Source organism: Cotesia glomerata, linkage group LG2, assembly GCF_020080835.1.
Source record: "Cotesia glomerata isolate CgM1 linkage group LG2, MPM_Cglom_v2.3, whole genome shotgun sequence".
In the NCBI taxonomy this organism is placed as follows: Eukaryota; Metazoa; Arthropoda; class Insecta; order Hymenoptera; family Braconidae; genus Cotesia; species Cotesia glomerata.
This window is the reverse complement of record NC_058159.1, coordinates 4,647,852-4,668,787: the sequence shown is the minus strand read 5'-3', so window position 1 is coordinate 4,668,787 and position 20,936 is coordinate 4,647,852. Positions and strand designations below refer to the sequence as shown.

At 27.9% G+C, this 20,936-nt stretch overlaps 1 protein-coding gene across 2 annotated transcripts in view; it reads left to right on the top strand.

Moving 5' to 3' along the window:
• The first annotated feature begins 748 nt into the window (after positions 1 to 748).
• Positions 749 to 20,936, top strand: part of LOC123259938 (peptidyl-prolyl cis-trans isomerase FKBP15-2) — a 32,791-nt gene continuing 12,603 nt past the window's right edge. For both annotated transcript variants that reach the window (XM_044720768.1, XM_044720767.1), the window contains exon 1: positions 749 to 1,149. In XM_044720768.1, the coding sequence (XP_044576703.1) occupies positions 764 to 1,149 (386 nt within the window). In that variant the 5' untranslated portion in view covers positions 749 to 763. The remainder of the gene's footprint in view (positions 1,150 to 20,936) is intronic.

Here is a 20,936-nt window from a genome sequence, read left to right as displayed (position 1 = left end):
GTTGAATGCCACGTAAACCAATCGGAGCTGAACACGAAAAGGTATAAGGAATGTAACACCAGTGTCTGAGCACCTCTTTACAACTTAAACTTGATCCGCGTGTTACATTTTGATACGCCTGTGTAGTATCTATCTACGTACTCTCCCATCCCACGCCCGTATATTTCTTCCCGGCATCTTTATCAGCCCAATAAATAAACAAATCCATAAATAAGTAAAACAGCCGACCGATAGTATAAAGAATTCCTGCTCCTGCACCCAGAGCAGGGAGGAGGCCCGCAAGTGCAGAGATCTGGTGAAAAAGCGGCGTCAAAAATTGTTAAATAAAAAAGAGAAAGTAAATTATATATACAAGAGCAAGTATAAAAAAAAAAAAAAAAAAAAAAAAAAGATACCATACCGGTACGGGTGAAAATAAATAAATAAAAAGATCTGCAGAGTGAAGAGCTCAAGAGGAAGAGAGAGAAGGTCAAATGCGGAAGTAAGGCAGAGACCTACATATTCCGAGAGGCCAATGAGACGGCGCAATGTGGCATCTCTTCTCTCTTTCTCTCTCTCTCCTCCTACACTTTCGTATCGCAGCTCTTTGTCCCTCAGTTCCACGTTTCTTCGTCACGTGTACACAGCAGTTCGCACGCGCCATCTTCCTTCTTTCTCTCTCTCTATTTCCCATCGACAGATAAGTCCCTCTCTTTCGGTGAGGACTGTGTACACCACTACTCCTATCCTCCAGAACAGAATGCCATGACGTGGTAGTACGAGGATGAGGGCAACTTGGTTGAGTCGCGTTATACCGAACGCCAGTTGCTCCGCGGCTTCCGCCAGTTACAGTGACATGAGTTTACTTCAACCACTTGCTAGTAGTTACGGTTTTAATAAAAGATCCGCGAAAATGTCCCGATTACCGAGTGCCACTTTTGGAGTCCTGACGTGGACCTTTGCCCTCTTTCTCCTTTTGGGAACTGTTAGCCAATCTCTCGCTTCCAATGAAAATAACAGTAACAACAATGGCAATAACATTAAGTCCAATGAACTTAAAGTTGAGACACTTTTTGCACCGGAGGGCTGCACGGTTAAGTCCAAAAAGGGGGACCATCTTACCATGCATTACACCGGTACGCTCACTGATGGTGCCAAATTTGACTCAAGGTCAGTGGCTTTTTTTTTTTTTGGTGATTTTTGTGCTTTTTATATTGGAAAATTTTTTGTTATCTTATTGTGGGTGTTAAGTATTTTTGATAAATTGTCCTTGGCTTCTTTTTAATTTTTAAATTTTATTATTTATTGTACGGGTTGAAATTTTGTGAAGCTCAGGAAAATTAAGATGTTCAGTGAAAATTGGAGTGAAATTTTTTTACTTAGGATATTTTATAGGTCGAAATTTTAAATATGATTTTTTGGAGATTCGGAAAAATTGGTCAAGAACTTTTTTGTAGAAAATTTTCTATAAAAAAAATTTTCTTCATTTTTCCGAATCTTGAATATTTTAGCCATGATTTTGGATTTAAATTTTAATAAATGTCATTAGGTTGCTAGTTAGAGAAAAATTTTCTTAAAAGTTTTTATACAAATTCTGTATCAAAAATTGGAGATACACTAAAATTGAAAAGGACTTTTTTCGTAGAAAATTTAATTTTCTACAAAAAAAAGTCATCATTTTTTCGTATCTTGCGTATATTAGACATAATTTCGATTTTAAATAATAAATATCGTAATATGCTTACTATAAGAAAAAATTTCTAACGACTTTTTATTCAACTTCTGTAAAAAAATTAAAGATAGACTGCCTCATGTCGAATCACGTGTCACCGATTTTTTACATACGACTCGTGATAATAAATTCAAACTTAATAGACGTCTAAAAATGACTACTAGACTTCAAATTAGACATTACGCTTACGTAATAAAAGATCATTTTCATAAAAGTTAACACTAAAAAATAATTTGTTCCACGCAATTACCAAAAATTTATGTTACACACTCATTTATCTGAAAAAACTACCAGACCTATCAGTGCTCCACATCCACACGATGTGCGATAAATATAAAACACGTCTCGTTAGACTGCAGCTCGAACAGCTGATGTACAGAAACGGAAACGAATTATCAAACGCCTCCGAAAAAATTTTTTTCTTAAATATATTTAACAATTTTTTTGTTTTAAAATCGACAATTCAAATATTATTCATTTTAACTATTAATAATAATAAATAATACAATAATAAAAAAAATTAATCGGATTTCCGTCTCAATTCATAAAAAAAAACTGCCAAAGAATTTCACTGATGATTAAAACGCGTATATAAATAATCGTCTTATGAAACAGCTACGAGTATTAACGGATTAAAATATAAAAACTTTTAATAGAAATGATATCCAGAATGGCAGGATGAAAACACAAAAGCATATTTTTATCTTTAGTAAAAATGTTTCAACAAATAACCGTAAATTGGGTTTGAAATAATAGAATCAAAGTCGTCAATACGCAATCATGCGTGTTGAATGTTGTGTGTTGTATGAAATCTAAATCTAAATCGCGTATTGTTTCCTCTGTGCACTCTACGCATTTCATACTCCGTAATCACAATTAATTGATGGATTTGACTTGCTTTTAATCCATCTCAAATTATTCTATTGTGTCTATCCTCTAGCCGATATTTTAAATATTATTTTTTACTTTAGCGAACTTAATGTGAAATTATACACAATTCAAAACATTGAATCCATAGTTGAATTATAATTATGAATTGTTACCGAAAATTCAAATAATAATTACAAAATAATGAACATATATTTACAAGAGAATAAGTACAGTGAATAATAAATTAACAATGCTTTATTTGGTGTACCAAAACGTTTCATGTTGTTAATTTTTAAATTGATGTACATCGAATATGTAGATACCTTTGTTATGATGATAATATTTTGAATTATGTTGCAAAATGTTATTATAATTATTAATGTTATGTTATTAATAATTATTACGTAATTATTAATGATGGCGAGTATTGTTCGCTTCGTTTGTATAGGATATAATGATGAATAAAATTTTGAATATTCTTTTATTGGCTTTTCGATTGTAATTAAACCATAATAATATAGGTAAAGAAAATAAGTAAAATTGGTTTTATTTCAAAATTATATTATAAATAAATTGCGGAGTGGGTGGTAATTAATTTAATCCCTCCGGAGTGAAATTCTCTCTGAGAAGGATTTTATTTATATTGTAAACAAAAAAAACTCTGTGAAGTAAATTCTTCATTGTTAAATGAAAAAAAAAAATAGTTTTTATTTGTTTAAAAATCACAAAATGCGTATTAAGAAATTAAAAAAATTAATAAAATTTTTTCCTTTGTCAAAAATAAATTTTGATATTTAAAAAAATTATATCAATATTTTTTTTTTTTAATATCTATTAATAATAGAATTTTTTGATAAATTCTCGTAAATATTTCATTCAATATTCCAAAATCAAATTTTTTTGAAAAATATAATTAATATTTACAAACTTAAATTCGGGATAAATTGTTCGAAGTATTTTTTAGTAATTTTTCATTTGAAACTTATTTCAGATAAAAAAAAATTCATTTTAGTCTAAAAATTCTGTAGGATATTTTTCTGATTAAAATTCAAAATCATTTCGTAGAAACAAAATCCAAATTTACTTTATACTTTTATTTACTTTTTACTTTATATTTTATTTCTTCACTTCGGTACTCCGAGCAAAGAGAGTAAAAATTGACTCCCGATTTTTTACATTGTAAATAACATACTGAAAAAAAAATTAACTTGATTCAAGAGAAAAATTCTTGGACCAAGAATATAATTTTGAAAAATATTAAGTTCTTCAAAATTATATACTTTTTTTTTCTGTGCACCTATGTCTATAATTAAAAGATTTTTCCGACGTATGCTGATGAGTATATCAAGAAATGTATCATAAAATTTCAGCATTTTTCTTAATATGTTCATACCAAATTAGGCAATAATGGATACCATACCATAACCATTACCCAAGACATTAATTTCGCATTTTATTATAGATAAATCCCAAAAGTTGTAACTTATACTCCAAAAGTTAGCTCCACAATTCATACGTTCAATTGTTTTCTCTTCACCGTTACAGCCGGGATCCGTTATAATAATTCTTAAACGGCGATATTTAGGTCAAACCAGAGTTTCAACCTTCTCGTTATTCTTCATTCCTTTATCATTGTTATTACTGCATACGTTATTGTTATTTTTTCATCATTCAAACGCATCATTCCAATGTTTATTTTTATTAACAATAAATATTAATATTATTTATTTAGCAACTTCCTTCTGCACTATCGCAATCCGCATTATCTCGTTGCTAAAAAATTACATACTCTCGGATAAGGGAAAAAAAAATTAATTATCTCTTATGCATAACTTGAAGGTTCACTTTTTCTGTCTTTCAACCCAATGAAAGATAAGTTTTTTGCCGTCGTAAGATTCTATGATTAGATGCTTAAGTATATGATAATTAATTCATGGGAATAAGAAAAAATTTAAGATTATTTAGTGTTAAATAAAATTTTTTTAAGAATGATAAAACATGTGTAGCTCGTATACATATATCAAACTCCCATTAATTCAACTAGATATTATCTTAAACATAAATCAATACGAATGTTGGTGATTAATAAATCTGTCAGCGCAATAAAAGACATAGATAAAGTGCAGATGTTTCTAATGAAAATCGGAGCAGCAATCTTGTAAATATATTTGTTGACTAACTCGCAATAAAAGCAGTGATGCACCTCGTGACTTTACTGCTGGTGAATTTACGGTAAATAACGACCGTAAACATATATTACGCTGGACTAAATATTAACTGTCCTACACTAAAGAGACAATAGTTGTTAAAGTATACATTGTTAAAAATTGCGAGTTAATTCTCACTCCCTTTACCGGAGTGAAGAAATAAAATATTCCGGTTTAATCCAAAAAATATTCTACAAAGTTTTTAGACCGAAATAAATTTTTATTAAACTGAAACAAGTTTTAAATGCAAAATTATTAACAAATACTTGAAGCAATTTATTTGGAGTTTGTTTTTAAGTTTTGTTGATAAATTTAAATGTAAACAGGAGAAAATAATTAATTATTAAAACTACTGGGTTTTATTTAAATAAAATTCATTAATTCAATGTTATTAAAATAAACTAACGTATGGCAATTTTTAAGATTTCTTTACAAATAAATTATTAGAGCGAGAATCTATCAAAAAATTCTATTTGAAGAAATTAAAAAAAAATATTCATGTAATTTTTTTTAAGTATTAAAATTTATTTGTAATATTAAACATGGGAAAAAAATTCTATTAATTTTTTAATTTTCTAATTATAAGTTTTAAACGAATAAAACCTACTTTTTATTTTTATTCAATAAAAATTGCGTAGTTTTTTTAATTGATAATATGAATAAAATATTTATTGGAGTAAATTTCACTCCAGAGAAATTAAATAAATTAAAAATCATCGGTTCGAAAATTTTTTTACTGTGTAATATAAAATAAATAGTAAATATTTAATAGAATATAAGTTTGAAGTAAAAGTGATATTTATCAGATAAAGAAACAATAAATATTTGAAGTTGAGTGATAAAGAGCAACAATGACGATAAACACATATGTGTGGTGAGAAAAGCGGAAGTCATTATCGAGAGTAAGTTTTGAGATTCACAAACTCTCATATCGTTTATGGGACTCGGCTCGTTATCTGCAAATGCTTAGGAAGAACGAGAGAGATCGAGAAAGAGAAAGTAAGATAGATGAAATAGCGTATATATGTATACAATATAATATAATCCGTAGATATATGTATAGAGAGCAAAAGAAAGATAGAGGTAGTTTCTAGTAACAGTAGCTTCAATGACAGCTTTCAAAAGCTTCGCAAGTGAAACTGGTGGATAGTGGGAAACCATTCACAGTGGCGGCGGCAATCTCGGCTTCTCCGGGTTTATTCCTCGTTGGGAAACGCGTTAATTGAAATTTGAATCAGACAGCATCTGCTTAGATTAAGAGGATATGCCTGTAGTCCATCACCGTATAATTTAAACTTTTAAAGCACTTTCTTTTTTTATTTTTTCTTTTTTACTCTACTTTTTTGTCACCAGCGAAATTCGTTTTTTCACTTGGCTAATTTTCATTTAAAACAATTACCTTCACTGTAGATGGTAGATCATTTCTTACTTATTCTTATATTATATCTGTGAAAAAAATAATAATAATAATTATAATAATAATAATAATAATAATAATAATAATAATAATAATAATAATAATGATAAACAAGAACATACTCAGCGTTTCCTTTAACGATTACACTTAATTCCCGCGTTATAGGAAACGGAAACGGTAACGGGTCTATCTTCTTTTTCCTTCCTCTAGCGAATGCGAAAGCGAAAATAAAAATGCCTTTGGTAAATATACTCAAGTTTTCACTCTTGTCTGCTCTTATTGTAAGCTTACGGCCAATTAACAATATTATCATTTTACCTCATACTCTTGCGCTGTTATTATTATTATTATTATTCATAATGCTGTTTACTTTATATTTATTATTTTGAATAATGAGGATACAAATTTCATTATTTTTATGGTTATTGCGCACTGTATTTACGTAAATTTATTAATAACAGTTTTGAGTAAACGAGTAATTATAAATAATTGCTATTAACTGGGAGCATTTTGCCGTACGCTCGATTCAATTTTTATGAAATTTATTTCTTTGGTCAGATAATTACAAAATTCATTTAAATGTTTTTATAATAAATTATATTAAAAAAATTATTAAATATTATCTCAAAAATTTTATTCTTTCTTTTCAAGCTATTCAGTTCTTATTAATTCAAAAATATTTTAGTCTTCAATGAAGCTTTTTATTATTTTCAAATAACCCATATTTAATTCAACAATTTTTATTGAACTAAAATATCATCTAATTATTTTAAGAAAGTAATTTCTATTCTATGTTGTTTTTTTTTCAATATGATAAAAATAAAAAATCACTTTGACTCATTACAATCATCTGTCATAAAAATCTGTCAGTTTTCCAGAACCAAAAATTTTTTTACGACCGGAAAATAAAAAAAGCAGCGAGCCCTAAAAAATGCCATCTATCAATATAAATATTTTTTGGCTATAAACTTTCAATAGAAAACCAGAGTAAGTGTTGGATAACGAGCACTAAAAATTTTTCATATTCAATACTTTTGATTCTACCCGCCAGATTTTCAATTCCCACACATTCGAAAAAGCACAAAAAAAAAATGATTGATTAAAAAAGCAAATCGATGAAAATAATGGAGAAATAAATAAAACAAAAGTAATTTTCGTACTTGAAAATTGATAGTGGTTGTATAAATTTCAATATTCGAAAGCCGTGTGCGCTGTATGTCACGACAGAATCATTGAAATAGAATAGCCTGTAGCAAAGTAAAGTCGATTGACAACGCCGTCCTTCTCTGTCACGGTTAATCTCGCGATCGTCAACGCCAACTGCTATTTTACATAGAAATAAATACACATACAGATATAAATAATAGATAAATGTATGTCGACGATATGAGCATGTGTAGTTTAATAGAACAGTCAGTCACTAGTTGTTTGAATATGACACAGATGAAACCTGGTCAGAGTCCTCCTCCTGTACCTATAACGCATAATCGATCCATTTTCCTCGACAGTACGCTTGGGACCGAAACAAACTCGCGTGAAACTGTCTATGGGCTCATTTCGGTCCTCAGGGAGTCTTATGGTGTAATGTGTAACCCACCGCTACACGATATATCCCACCTATACTCTTGTAATAATTTTAACAACTCCATCGATATTATATTTTTCTTCTTCCTTTTAAAGTTTGTACTTTCTTATGGGTTGGGTGCAGTCAAAATTAAAAAAAAATTTATTTATTTTTTAAATAAATTTTAAAAAAATTTGAGAATGAATTAATTTCTTTTTTATTCATTTGAGTTTTTTTCTAATACAATTTATAAATTTTTCAAAATTACCCACTTATAGCAGGATTTATTAACTATTAATAATTTAATTTATTTGAAGACAATTATTTAATTTATTAAATTTTAATAAATATTTTTTAATATTCAATAAATATTTATTTAGGAGGAAAGTACATTTATTAATAGTTAAAAAATCATTTATTAACTGTTAATGAATATTTATTAAATCCTATGATGTTAAAAAATCATTTATTAACAGTTAATAAAGCTTATTAAATATAAACAAATCCTTCTATCAGTACATGTCTAAAAAAAAGTCATACCTTTGCCTATAAGCTGAAATAAAAAATGCGTTATTATTAAAATTATATTTTCAAAAGCTTCTTGAAATTATAAAAAACCAAAACTTAATTTAGAAATTTGAATTTTTTCTTAAACAAACTTTTTTTTACAAAATTTGTGAGTAAACTATTAAATCCTCTCAGTGTCTTCATTGTCAAATCAAAAAAAAAACTTGGATCAATTACTAGACTATTCATAGATTTTTCAATTAAAAAGCTTTCCAATCTGTATCAAGTTTTTTATTCACAATATCCCAAGTTCCTCTCTGGAAGTGCATCTTAAAGTAAAAAAATTATTTTTTTACTGATTGGTAGCAAAGTTCATCTGAAAAAAAAATTTTAACTTACTTTTTTATTTTTTATTCAATTAATTAAATTAAAAAAATAATATAATTCAAGATTATTAATTTAACAAAAAAAATTTGTTCAAAATTTCCCACCTTTAAGTGCACAAAAAAAAACTTCTTTTCGTATTAAATTAACAAAATAAAAAAAGCTCCTTTAACGCTGAGAAACTGAAGCAAAATTAAATAACAGTTAATTTATTCTTAGCGCTGGAATTTTATCAATGTTTAACTATGATCGTGTACATGAAGTCTCCTATAGGTCTCTCTCAGTTATTTAGATCTTGCTCTGGTACGCTCCACTCCGACAATATATATCCTGAAGTAATAGCTCTTTCTGAAACTCCAGCAGTACCGACCAATTTAGATTTTAAGAAGATATTGCAAAAGTTTACCGTCAAGCGAATACACCTGCACATCCCCTCCCCACCCACATATATGTGTTCAGAGTTGTAACTATAAAGCTGTAGCAGAAGAAGCTCAATAAAACTGATCTTCTCTCGCCAAAGATCCGCGCAGTTATTGTCCCTAGGTACCTTTATGTCCCTATACCTCTATTTTATTTTATTTATCCTAAAAAATATATAAAATAAAAATAAGACTATCTAAGTTGCACATATAGCAGATAGGTACCTAGTACATATCCTATTGGAGTAAAGTCAAGTATCATTTTTATTCTCATCTTCATCCTCTTCCTCACTGAAAGAGAAAGAAAGGGTGCAAGGATCAAGAGCGTATTCTACCTTTACCTTTACCTTTACGTCTACATCCCTCTGTACTCAGTACTTTATGTCTACTACTCTATACTCTATACATTATACAGCCTTATTCTGGATTCTGAAGATCACCAACTCAAAGATCTCACGCCACATAACGTCACTGAATATGCATACAAATATAAATATTCAGTTATTCATTTCATTTAAAATCAACTACTGTTTTATTATTTTTTTTTTTTTAATAAATTTTTTTGCTGCGATACAAAATGAAGTAAAGAACTTTAATTAACTTTTTACTAAAAATAATTTTAAAAAAAGTTTCATATATTTATTGACGGAAAAATAAAATAAAAACAAAGAGAAAATTTTAATTAAAAATTGATATGTAGCGAATAATTTGAAATATCTGTAATCTGTGGGTAAAAAATGTGTATGGTAGGAGAAAATTTTGGTTTTAGTTTGATACGGGCGGATTAAATTACCGGGGAATTACCGGAAGGGTGTAACTCGTAGATTCAGTAAACGTCTTTGTCATCGATTAATTTCACAATGAGACGCCTCTCTTATTCCTCCGCAGATATAATACGTGCATACTTCTTGTGAATGATAACGAGATGACGTGACTTGCCCAAGAAATTTCCACTCTAATGTCCTCTCATGTAGGCTGAATATATTATTATTATTATTGTTATTATTGGTACTAGTGTCAGTGTTATCGTTCTCGTCATTTTAGCAATCTATTGTGTTTAGGCAGAGATTTATAGTTATTTATTTAAAGTGCAGGGATTTTTATTTTTTTGGCGAGTAGCTGAGAGATTTATCGTCATTGTTACTCAGTTTTTATAGACATTTATGAATTACTATATTGATAAAAATATTATCTTGAATAAAGAGAAAAAATGTTGAGCCCAGATCATTTGGAAAATTATTTTGTTTTTAATTGAGCAGAAAATTTCTTTAATCAGATTAAATTAACTTGAATAGAAAAAATGATCGGTTAAAAATTTTTTTGCTTGATTTCAGATTAAGTCAAATTTTAAAAAATGATTTTAGCTCAAGATTTTATTTCTTGAATCAAGTTAATTATTACACCTATTTTTTTTTTTGCATTGTTACATTTTTTTAATACTTCATTAAGTAAGCAAACTTGTGTCTTTTTTTTCTAAGTAAAATTTTTAATCAATTTAGAGTCATTATTTTTTTCATATACAGCAATTTAATAAAAAAGAAATATAATTACTGTGTTTTCAATTGGTGCAGCCATGCTTGATATCAAAGACTAATCAAAATATTGCTCTTTTGTAAATAAATTTCTGGTATGAGAACCGGATTACTTTTTTTCATTAAAAAAAAAAAACCTCTAGTTTTTAGTTCTCTACTAAACCGTGTTTTTACTTTTTTAGATGAATTTTTTATTTATTTTATTAATCACTAACGGAATTTGATTCATTAAAAATAAAATCGAAGCGTGCATTTTTTTAATCCCACATTTTTTTTTCTATTGTTTATTCAATATATTTCAGACCGGCGGCCTAGTTAAAAACTCGGTTACAATTCAATCCAATATTTTTTTAAAGAGCCATATAAAATAATTCCTAGCTTTTTTCATCTCTGGTGAAAAATTTTTTTCATCCAAATATAAAATGCAGTCATAAGAAATTCATAGCAGAAAAAATCAATTAAGCTTACGACAAAAAATGTAAATGAATAGAATTAAAAAACGAGTATTTATAATGACTGCTAAACTTTTTATTTTGTTGGCCGAGTTTTTGTTTGGACAAGTACTTTTGACCGAATTCGCGGGCATAAAAGCTCCACGAGCAGTATGAGGGAGAAAGTGGGAAGTTGTCGTCGAGCTCTGTCTGCTCGTCGCATTTATTTTCTCGACTTTTAGGGAGAGGGGGGGGGGGTATACGACACTTGTGCACACTATGCCACTGGTTTCTCCTCAACTTGGTAGAAATAATTAACAACCCTTGTAGAACAGCTGAGGGCGCTCTCTGGTACAGGAACCACTTGAGTCCTCTCGAAATTTAAGCTCGTACACCCAACCGCTTGAAATATTTAGACGTCGCTGCTCTGTGCTTGCTGCTGCATCGCATTTACCTTTTTACTCGTTACAACTACATGCTTACACACCGTAAATATGCATACACTATGCAATTCTATCCTTATAAACATACATACACCCTCATGTACTCATACTTGCACCGAAATCTTGTTTAGTGTTCATCAAATTAACATCACACTCGCTGCATTTGGATAATTAAAAGTTACCGGCTCTAAATAGTCCTAATTATCCTTATGAATAATAATGATTAAGCGCAATATAAATCTGTAAACTTTTGTTTATTGTTAATATTTTTGTTCTGTATTAGCTTAATTTAATGGTTTAAATTTAATCAATATTTTTAACATCAGATTTACACAATAAAAAATTTTGCGTCATTTCGTCAAAAAGTTTTGTGTTAAATATTTAACACTTTTTTATGTAAATTTAACATTTATTGTGTTAAATTAACACAAAAAAGTGTAAATATTTAACATAAAAATTTTTAACACAAAATTTTTTGACACATTGACGTAAAATTTTTTACTGTGTTGTTATAACTTTATTACACAAAAAAATTTATCGAAATTTTTACGCGGGAATAAATTTGGTAATTTTTTAGTTTTAAGATTTATAGTAGGTACTTTAACTTAAAAAAATGATATTGAACATTTTTTTTGTTCAATCAAAGATTCTTAAAGTTCATTAAAAATATAATAGTTTTTTTTGATAATCCAATTTTCAATTAAAGTAGTTGGGTCATGCGAGCAAAATTTCAAGAAACCTTTCAAATTTATAATATAAGTAATCAAATGCATAATTCACATGCTGTTAAAATTTGGAGACGATTTACTACGTCTATTTTTTTGTATTGAAGAAATTTTAAGAATTTCACAAAAAACTAACATTATTTAGATTAATACATGTATAATTACCCTAAAAAATTCTGGAATTCCCTACCACATAGTTTTTGAGAAATCATTGATAAAATAGTGAAGTAAATAAATAAAGTCATGCGTGGAAGTAAGTGAGCAATAGCCCGTAAAAGAGGTGATACTAGCGAATGAAAAAGACAGATGTAGCATAAACTATAGGCTGGGAAAGAACTACCTTAAGAAAAAAATTTTTTTTTACATCTGTCAATATATTTTATTAAATATTTTCAGTCGACATAAAATTTTTGTTAACATTGAAAGCTTCAAAACTAATCGAAGGTACTCTTAACGTAATCTAGTAATTTGATTTTTTTATATTTGTTACTTCTTAATTATTAAAAAAAAAAATAAATTCAAATATATCGAGTAATGATCATCATTTTTTGATAAATCCAAATATTTATATTTTTTTTTCTAAAATTTTGATCTTTGAAATTTTTTATACACTGATAAAAAAATTAACTTGACTCAAGAGCCAAAATCTTGAACCAAGAATACCATTTTGAAGAAAATGATTTTCTTCAGTCAAGAGAATAAATTCTTGAGTCAAGAAATTATTCTTGATTTAAGTAAATTTTTTTTGTCTCAAGAATTTGTTTTCTTGACTCAAGAAAATCATTTTCTTCAAAATGGAATTCTTGATTTAAGATTTTGGCTCTTGAGTCAAGTTAATGTTTTTATCAGTGTACCAAAAAACCAGACGATCGTGAAAGTAAACAATTACTACGAATATATATTAGCTTCTAATTATAACTATACAAAATTTAATGATGCACTCGAGTCTAAAGTTATGCCACAATCATTTTATAAAATTACAAACAAAAATATAATTTTAACTGTACAATCTAATCTTACAAACTTTCTAAAAATTTTCTTTAATTAACCACTGTGAGTCAGCAGAACACTAAAAATAAAAAAAAATATATTGACAGCTGTAAAATTTAATTAATAAAAGATTATTTCTAATAATAGGCTTGAGATGCATTGAGATGTCTGTACCCTTATCCGGCAATAATGTTCAATTCACGCGAACTCAGAGAGAAAAGATGAACGGAGAACAGCTGAGTTGGCTTTCCCGTGATATAAATATATTTATAGGACCATAACTATTACTATCACTAGTCAGTTCTTTTATGGATTCTCTGGGTTGACCGATAATGCAATCCAGTGCAACTCGTCGATTCTTTGGAATTCACGGAGCTCTGTAGCGATGTCCCACCCCAGAAGGTGGTACCCCTAGACTTTGCCCAGACATCCGAGCAATGGATTGTAAAAAACTAAAGAGCAAAGGCGATTGTGAAGGTCCTGCCGAAGAATGAAAGAAGAGTAGAAAAAGAGTTCTATTCGAGAAGTAAATTCCTCTTTCCCGCGATCCGAGCTGCGCTCTCATATATATTAAACGGTTCTCTTCATATCTTTTCTATATACACGAACATATTAATAAAAAAGAAAGAAGAGGAATTGCAGAAAGAATGAGAAAAAATTCCTCCAATCTACTAGTGAATTTTCATATTTTATCTTCACGTACGGGAAAAATCACGATAAAAGTGTCAGAAAATCTGACGGTCTCAATGTTCAAACATGCATGTAATTAAAAAAAAATTACCTCGTTCTCTGATGGAAAAAATTTTTTCTATCATTTTTTTTTAGTTTAGTTTTATAATTTTTACATTTCATTTAATTAAAATCAACCATCAATTTATTTAATTTAATTTTACATTTAACGTGATAGAAAAAAGAATATTTTATATTCTCCATTATATTAATTGAAATTTACAATTCCCTCAATTAATTTTTAAATTTTAATTAAAAACACATGACATGTAATTCAATTGTCTTTTAAAATATATATAAAAATTTTCAATTTTCCGACGAATATAAATTTTTGATAAATTTATGATAGAATTAAAAAAAATCCTAAAAGTTTTCTGGGAAAAAACTTTTTATTCCAAGGAAGAGATTTAAGAAAAAAAAAATTTTTTTTATGATCTACCCGAGATTCACGTGTAAATTTAAAGAAAAACGAGGTCTCGAGTAAGCTTACACGATAAAAACAGTGAAAATAAGCCTACAAAAAATAGGAGATCAAATTCTCAGGGTTTCCGCTGTCGTGACTGATAAAATTATCTATTATTTTCTGGCAAGACTTGGAAGATTATTTTTTTGCTATTCTTGAGTCTATCATTTCTTGTTCGTTGTTTTCCTGAGATTTAAAGCGGAAGAAATTGAGTTAGATGGAACTTTGGTCAGTCAAGTAAAATTAAAACGAAAAAAATAAACTTTAAGTTAATAATTAATAATGGTTTTATGATAAATATCATTTCAGACCGTTAAATCGTGACTTTAATAGTTAATTTGATAATTAAGAATTCCAATTTTAATGCTTATTATTTTGCACGTACGATAAAAGATTATCGTATGATATATCAAAAATATGAGGAATGGTTACGGAAACTACTATTTTTATTTTATTTTTTTTTTTATGAAAAGCCCAACAGCAATAAGCCTATAATATAGGATCACAATAAATAGGATCACAATACAATTACTTGTTAAAATTAAAAAAAAATATAATCATGACTTAATCTTATATTGTTCTGTTACAATTTTCTTTTGTTACAAAGTTTTTAAAGTTTTGTGTGTATGTTAGATAATATGTTCGTTAGGTGTAAAACTATATCAAGAATTTTACATTTCAATGTCATCAACTTAAACGTTTACTAAGTAAAATAATAAATTTTTATCGCAGCGATAAAAACAAACCTATAATTAATTTTTGCTATGACTAATGAATATAGTTCAAGTACAACATTTTTACTGTTTCACTTTGTTAATTAAATTTGACGGGTATTGTGATCTTCTTTTCCCTTTCTCTGTAAAAGTTGAGCCATACATATCTAAGTAAGGTACCGGCGGGTAATAAGGCCTAGCTAAGGGAGATTTTGAAAAAACTCGAAAATATTGCATTTAATTATTGAAATGTGTAATTAATTTTTATATTAATACACTAGCCATAAAATATAATGGAGTAATGGTAATTTTCACAATTGTTTTCAAAAACCTTGCGAATAGGCCTTATTTTACTACGCACTGATAGAAGGATTTGTTTATAGTTAAAAAGATTTGCTAATATTTAACAAATCATTTATTAGAAGCCATTTGTTAGTCCTTAACAAATATTTCTTAGTATTTAAAAAGATTTGTTAATATTTAATAAATGAATATCAGATTTATTAAATACAAACAAATCATTTTAAATACTAAGAAATATTTATTTAATACTAAAAAGTGGTCTCTAATAAATGATTTGTTAACTATTAACAAATATTATTTAATACAAATAAATCCTTCTATCAGTGCGGTAGGGTAATTAGGCCTGCGGGTTAAACATATTGGAAATAGTTATACTATACTTAATAAAATTGGTATTAGAGATCAATCATCACTTAAATTTAGTAACAATACCTTCTAAGATGTTGATAAAAATTAGAACAATAATTTCAAATTATTAAATATAAAATTATGAAAAATGTTTACCATTTACTCAAACCGTTTTTTAGGAATTCTTCTGCGCTACTTTAGTATATGACGGATGATGAAATATAGAAGCAGAGAACGTTGTATCGGGACTATAAACTTGTAGCGATATTTCTATGCTAGACGCTTCTACTAGAGAAGCCTTTAGCGGAAGCGGTGATTTTAAATGTCATTTCTATCACTTAGGCTTTATTACCCGCGGGTACCTTAGTGAATTTTTATTTGAAATTGTAAAATTATAATAGAGTTGTTATATACTACAGTTATTGTCACAAGTAACTCTTACATCTATATTTATATCTATAGATATAATATTATAGAAAACATACAAAATAACTGATTATTACAGTTTGAAATGTCGAACTTTACAAAGTGAGACTCGTTATTTACTACAATAACAGCTACAATACTACAAATAACTTTCGTTCAATATTGAATTGTAATGATCGCTTTTATATTTTTTCACATTATGTTTCGTAATATTAAATAAAATACCCTGAGAAAAAAAAATACTTTCATTAAGAAAATTTTCTTGATACAAGAATTTATGTTCTTGAAAATTTTCAAAAATATATATTCTTAGCTCAAGAAATTGTTAAATTGATTGAAATAACTTTTACTTAATTTAAATAAAGCTATTCTTTTGTTTATCTATTATCCAAAGATAAATATTGATGTTCTTCTCTTCAGAAATTAATAATTAATAATAATAGAATATTTTATCGTCAGCGAGTTTCTTGAGCCAAGAAATTGTTAATTGCGCAAAAGTATTTTTTTTTCTCAGTGTACCATCCAGAGTTATAAGTACTATTTAAAACAGAAAAAAATAACCAGAATCTCAGCTAATGTAACAATTTTTTTTACTTGATACTTTTTAATTTAGAAAAAAAAATTAAATTATCACGAAAAAAAAAAAATCAATTGCGATAAAGGCGTTGATTGCAAAGCTTTTTCAATTTGGAGCCGAAAGTTTAATAAAAAACATAATCAGATACTCTAGCAGATCTTGGTGATGAGATAGGATCCGAATTCAGTGAGAAGACCAAATAAAAATAATATAAAATAAAATGAATAGAAGTAAAGCTTGAAAAGTTGTAATGGAATTCAAAACGTTACTTAACTAGCTATTGACTCTTGTCGTCGCTTTTAATACTTTAATGTGAATACAATTTAGCCATTGAAGTTTATTTACCAAATAAAATATTTAGGATACAGTTCCGCGTTATACTTCGGTGAATAAATTAAATTACGGCATAAATATTTATAAATATCTGTACCTCAAAAATAGTGAATGATGAAGAGATAGTTTTTAAGAAATCAATATCGAGATATTCGGTACCGGCGCTACTGAGTTTATCGTAAATTTCATGCAGACGCGGTCGGAATATGGTCAGAGAGCCAGGTGGCTAAAGACACCATCACCAACACCAACACCCGCATTCTGCATTCTATATTTAGTTCTATATAACGAGGGGAAAGGAAATGCTGGCATGGAATTTCCCGAGAAAGTACCTGATGGCACATCCTACCGGCTACTGACTACCGATACCTTATCTTGAACCATACCATGATATGCCATATATAATATATTTATACTCCAGGGGAATAATTTGCGCAATTTAACCCATCGTGATTCATTTTGATTCAACTCGCATAAATACTCGTCTTACTTTCTTGAATTCCTTTCTAGTCGATTTACCTTGAGGTACTTTTTTTGCTTTACTTGTCCGGCAACCGCGGTTGCATAACTTAGGAGTTACTGACATTGACCGTAAGTTATTCCACTTTCTCGTCCATAAAAAAAAAAACTAGAGAAACTCCTTGTGTAAAAATTAAGAGTATGCTTTTGTTTTTGGGTTAAAGATATTCTAGAAAATATTTTTTACTGATGCTAAATTTTGTAAGTGCACACTAAAGAGAAAAAAATGACCTAGTTGATTTTTAAGAGAAAAAAATATTGTTGAAGTGAGAAAAAAAAATTTTCTAAGATTTCATTGATTTGGATTGAGCAAAAAATCTTCTATGAGATTTAAGACAAATAAAATTGTTAAAAATTATTTTTTTGGTTTGAATTATTTTTTTCTTGAATAAAATTCATATTTTTTAATGCGAAGTATCAAAATTAAAAAAAAAGTTAGACTTTTTTTTTGACTTTTTGAATTAATTACAAGACAAGAAAAATTTATCAAAAAAATAATTATGTTTTTTACAAGATTTGATTAAAATTCTATTGATCGCTGAATTTACTGTTGAAAAATTTTACAATCAATAATATAATCTATATTATTAAGAGAATAAGAAAAATTTTGTGGCCAGTATATTTATATGATAAAATGGGTTTTTATAATTAAATTTGGTATCATTAGAGAGGTCTTGACCTGGAGTTGTGCCTTTTCAAGGTTTCATATCATTCTTACCAATAGTCAATTTATGATGATAAGTATTTAGGCTGCATTTGAAAATGCTCTATCTCTAGATGCACAATTAAGAAATGAATTTGTATCTTGGGAACTATTGACATTTTTAAAGATATAAGCTCATCCCGATGTTACACTCATCGAGACCTTTCATTTGAGTACCCACATCAATTTTTCATATATTTTATATATTTATATATGTGAATATATGAAAAATATATCAAAATACATGTGGGTACTCAGATGAAAGCTCTTGATGAGTGTAACATCGGGATGAGCTTATATCTTTAAAAACATCAATAGTTAAGGAAGTACTGTGCAATTTAATAAATATCTTGTGAACTATTGATATTTTTAAAGAGATAAGCTCATCCCGATGTTACACTCATCAAGACCTTTCATTTGAGTACCCACATCAATTTTTCATATATTTATTTATATATATATATATATATATAAATAAGGATTTATTTGTATTAAAATATTTGTTATAGTTAACAAATCATTTATTAGAGACCATTTTTATATGAAACAAATATTTCTTAGTATTTAAAATGATTTGTTTGTATTTAATAAATCAGATATTCATTTATTAAATATTAATAAATCTTTTAAATACTAAGAAATATTTGTTAAGGACTAAAAGTGGTCTCTAATAAATGATTTGTTAAATATTAACAAATATTTTTAACTATAAACAAATCCTTCTATCAGTGCGAGACCTTTCATTTGAATACCCATATCAATATTTAATATATATATATATATATATATGTATGTATGAAAAATATATCAAAGTGCATGTGGGTACTCAAATGAAAGCTCTTGATGAGTGTAACATCGGGATGAGCTTATATCTTTAAAAACGTCAGTAGTTAAAAAAGTACAGTGCAATTTACCAAAAGTCATTTTTTAATAAAGCAAAATTTTATTTATTTATAGTTCACAAGTCAACAAGTCACATAGTGACTGCAAGGTTGCTAGTAAAAATTAAACAATGACAATAATAATAAAATGAATAAATTATATAATTGAAAACTAGTAATTAAAGTAAAAGAGAAATTTTTAGTAGTGAGAGGGAACAGGAACAGAGAGAAAACGCGTGTACAATAGGACTGAAGATGCTATGAGATCGAAATTGGAGAGTTAATCTGATTGTCAGTTGAAGAGGTTGCCTTGAGCGAAAATCGACTTTCTCATCTGCACGCGTCTCCAGTGTTGAGCATTGAGAAGTAAAGTCATCGTTGTAAAATACCATATGTATAGTAGTAGTAGTTCTAGTAGTGGGAGTAGTTGTTGTCGTGGAGAAGTAGATGGAATTAAAAGTAATCTCCATTGAAATCAAACACGATTTTAAGCTCGGTAAAAAGTGCACAAGTATTGCATAGTACAGCACAGTATATAAATAACAAAGAAAGGAGAGTTAACTAAATAATAGAGAGTAAGAAAATGTTAAGGAAAGCCCGAGAAGTGTGTTAATGGATTTCTGAAAAGTTTTCCGACTACTCAGCTTGACTTCGAGCAGAATATCAAGTTCTAAGTTCTGAAATTAGTGAGTCTTTAAGGCAGGAGTAAAAAAGAGAAGCGAAAGCCCCATAGCGCGAGTAGCCCAACTTTTGAGTGCTTCCCTACCAAAAAATAAAAATATAAATCTTTCCTTTTCCTTTACGAGACTTTTCAAAGGCCCGTTCAATCTCTACTCCTCACGCCGGAAAACCTTCTAAAGGTTCACTTCATATTCAAGAATCTGGGTCTTCTAGTCTTATAACTCTATACTCGATGCAGTATTTTAAACTGCGTGGGATAAAAAACACGCGGAAATTTTTTGGAGCCGTTTCTATACAAAGTTTTAGAATTAATCGTCATTAATAAATTTATAATAAATACAATTTGTGGGAAATAAAAATGTTGACTTCAAAAAATTGTCACATTGTCAATAATAAATTAAATTAAATGCGTAAAATAATTTTTTTATTATCAAAAGTGAAATTTAATACATTTTGTAATATTAATTTAATAAATTGACTGATATTAATGTTGGATTTTTTGAATCATTAATTAAATGATAACATGACTATTGAAAATTTCAGAAATCCGTAATTGAAAGTTAATTGAACTAATCATAATCGACAAATTGATTTAAAATATAAGTTATAAATTCCAATTTAATGAGAATAAATGAACAATTTTTTTGTAAATCAGTCGAGTATACTTTTAAAAACAATTCTTATTCTTTATATACTTTTAGTAGAATACTCTTGATGAGTTTCCCCTAAGTATTCTTCAACTTATAACTTCTAGAATTTTATCAATTTACAACCAAAAATAAAGAAAAGAACTAAAACATTAATTTATTTCGAAACTCTTATTTCAACAATTTATTGCAACTTTAACTGGAAATGCGGGACTAGTACTAGACTTTTAAATATGTTTAAGTGGAGTTTAATTGTTGAGGAAATTTTTATAACCAGTTTAAAATAAAAGGTCAGATAAAAACTTGTTTTCTTTTTTTTTTATTATCTTGAACTGTTTTTTTTTTTTTATAAACTATACAATTGTCATTTATTTGCTATGTTAAAAATGAACAATCAATAAAATAACAGCGTA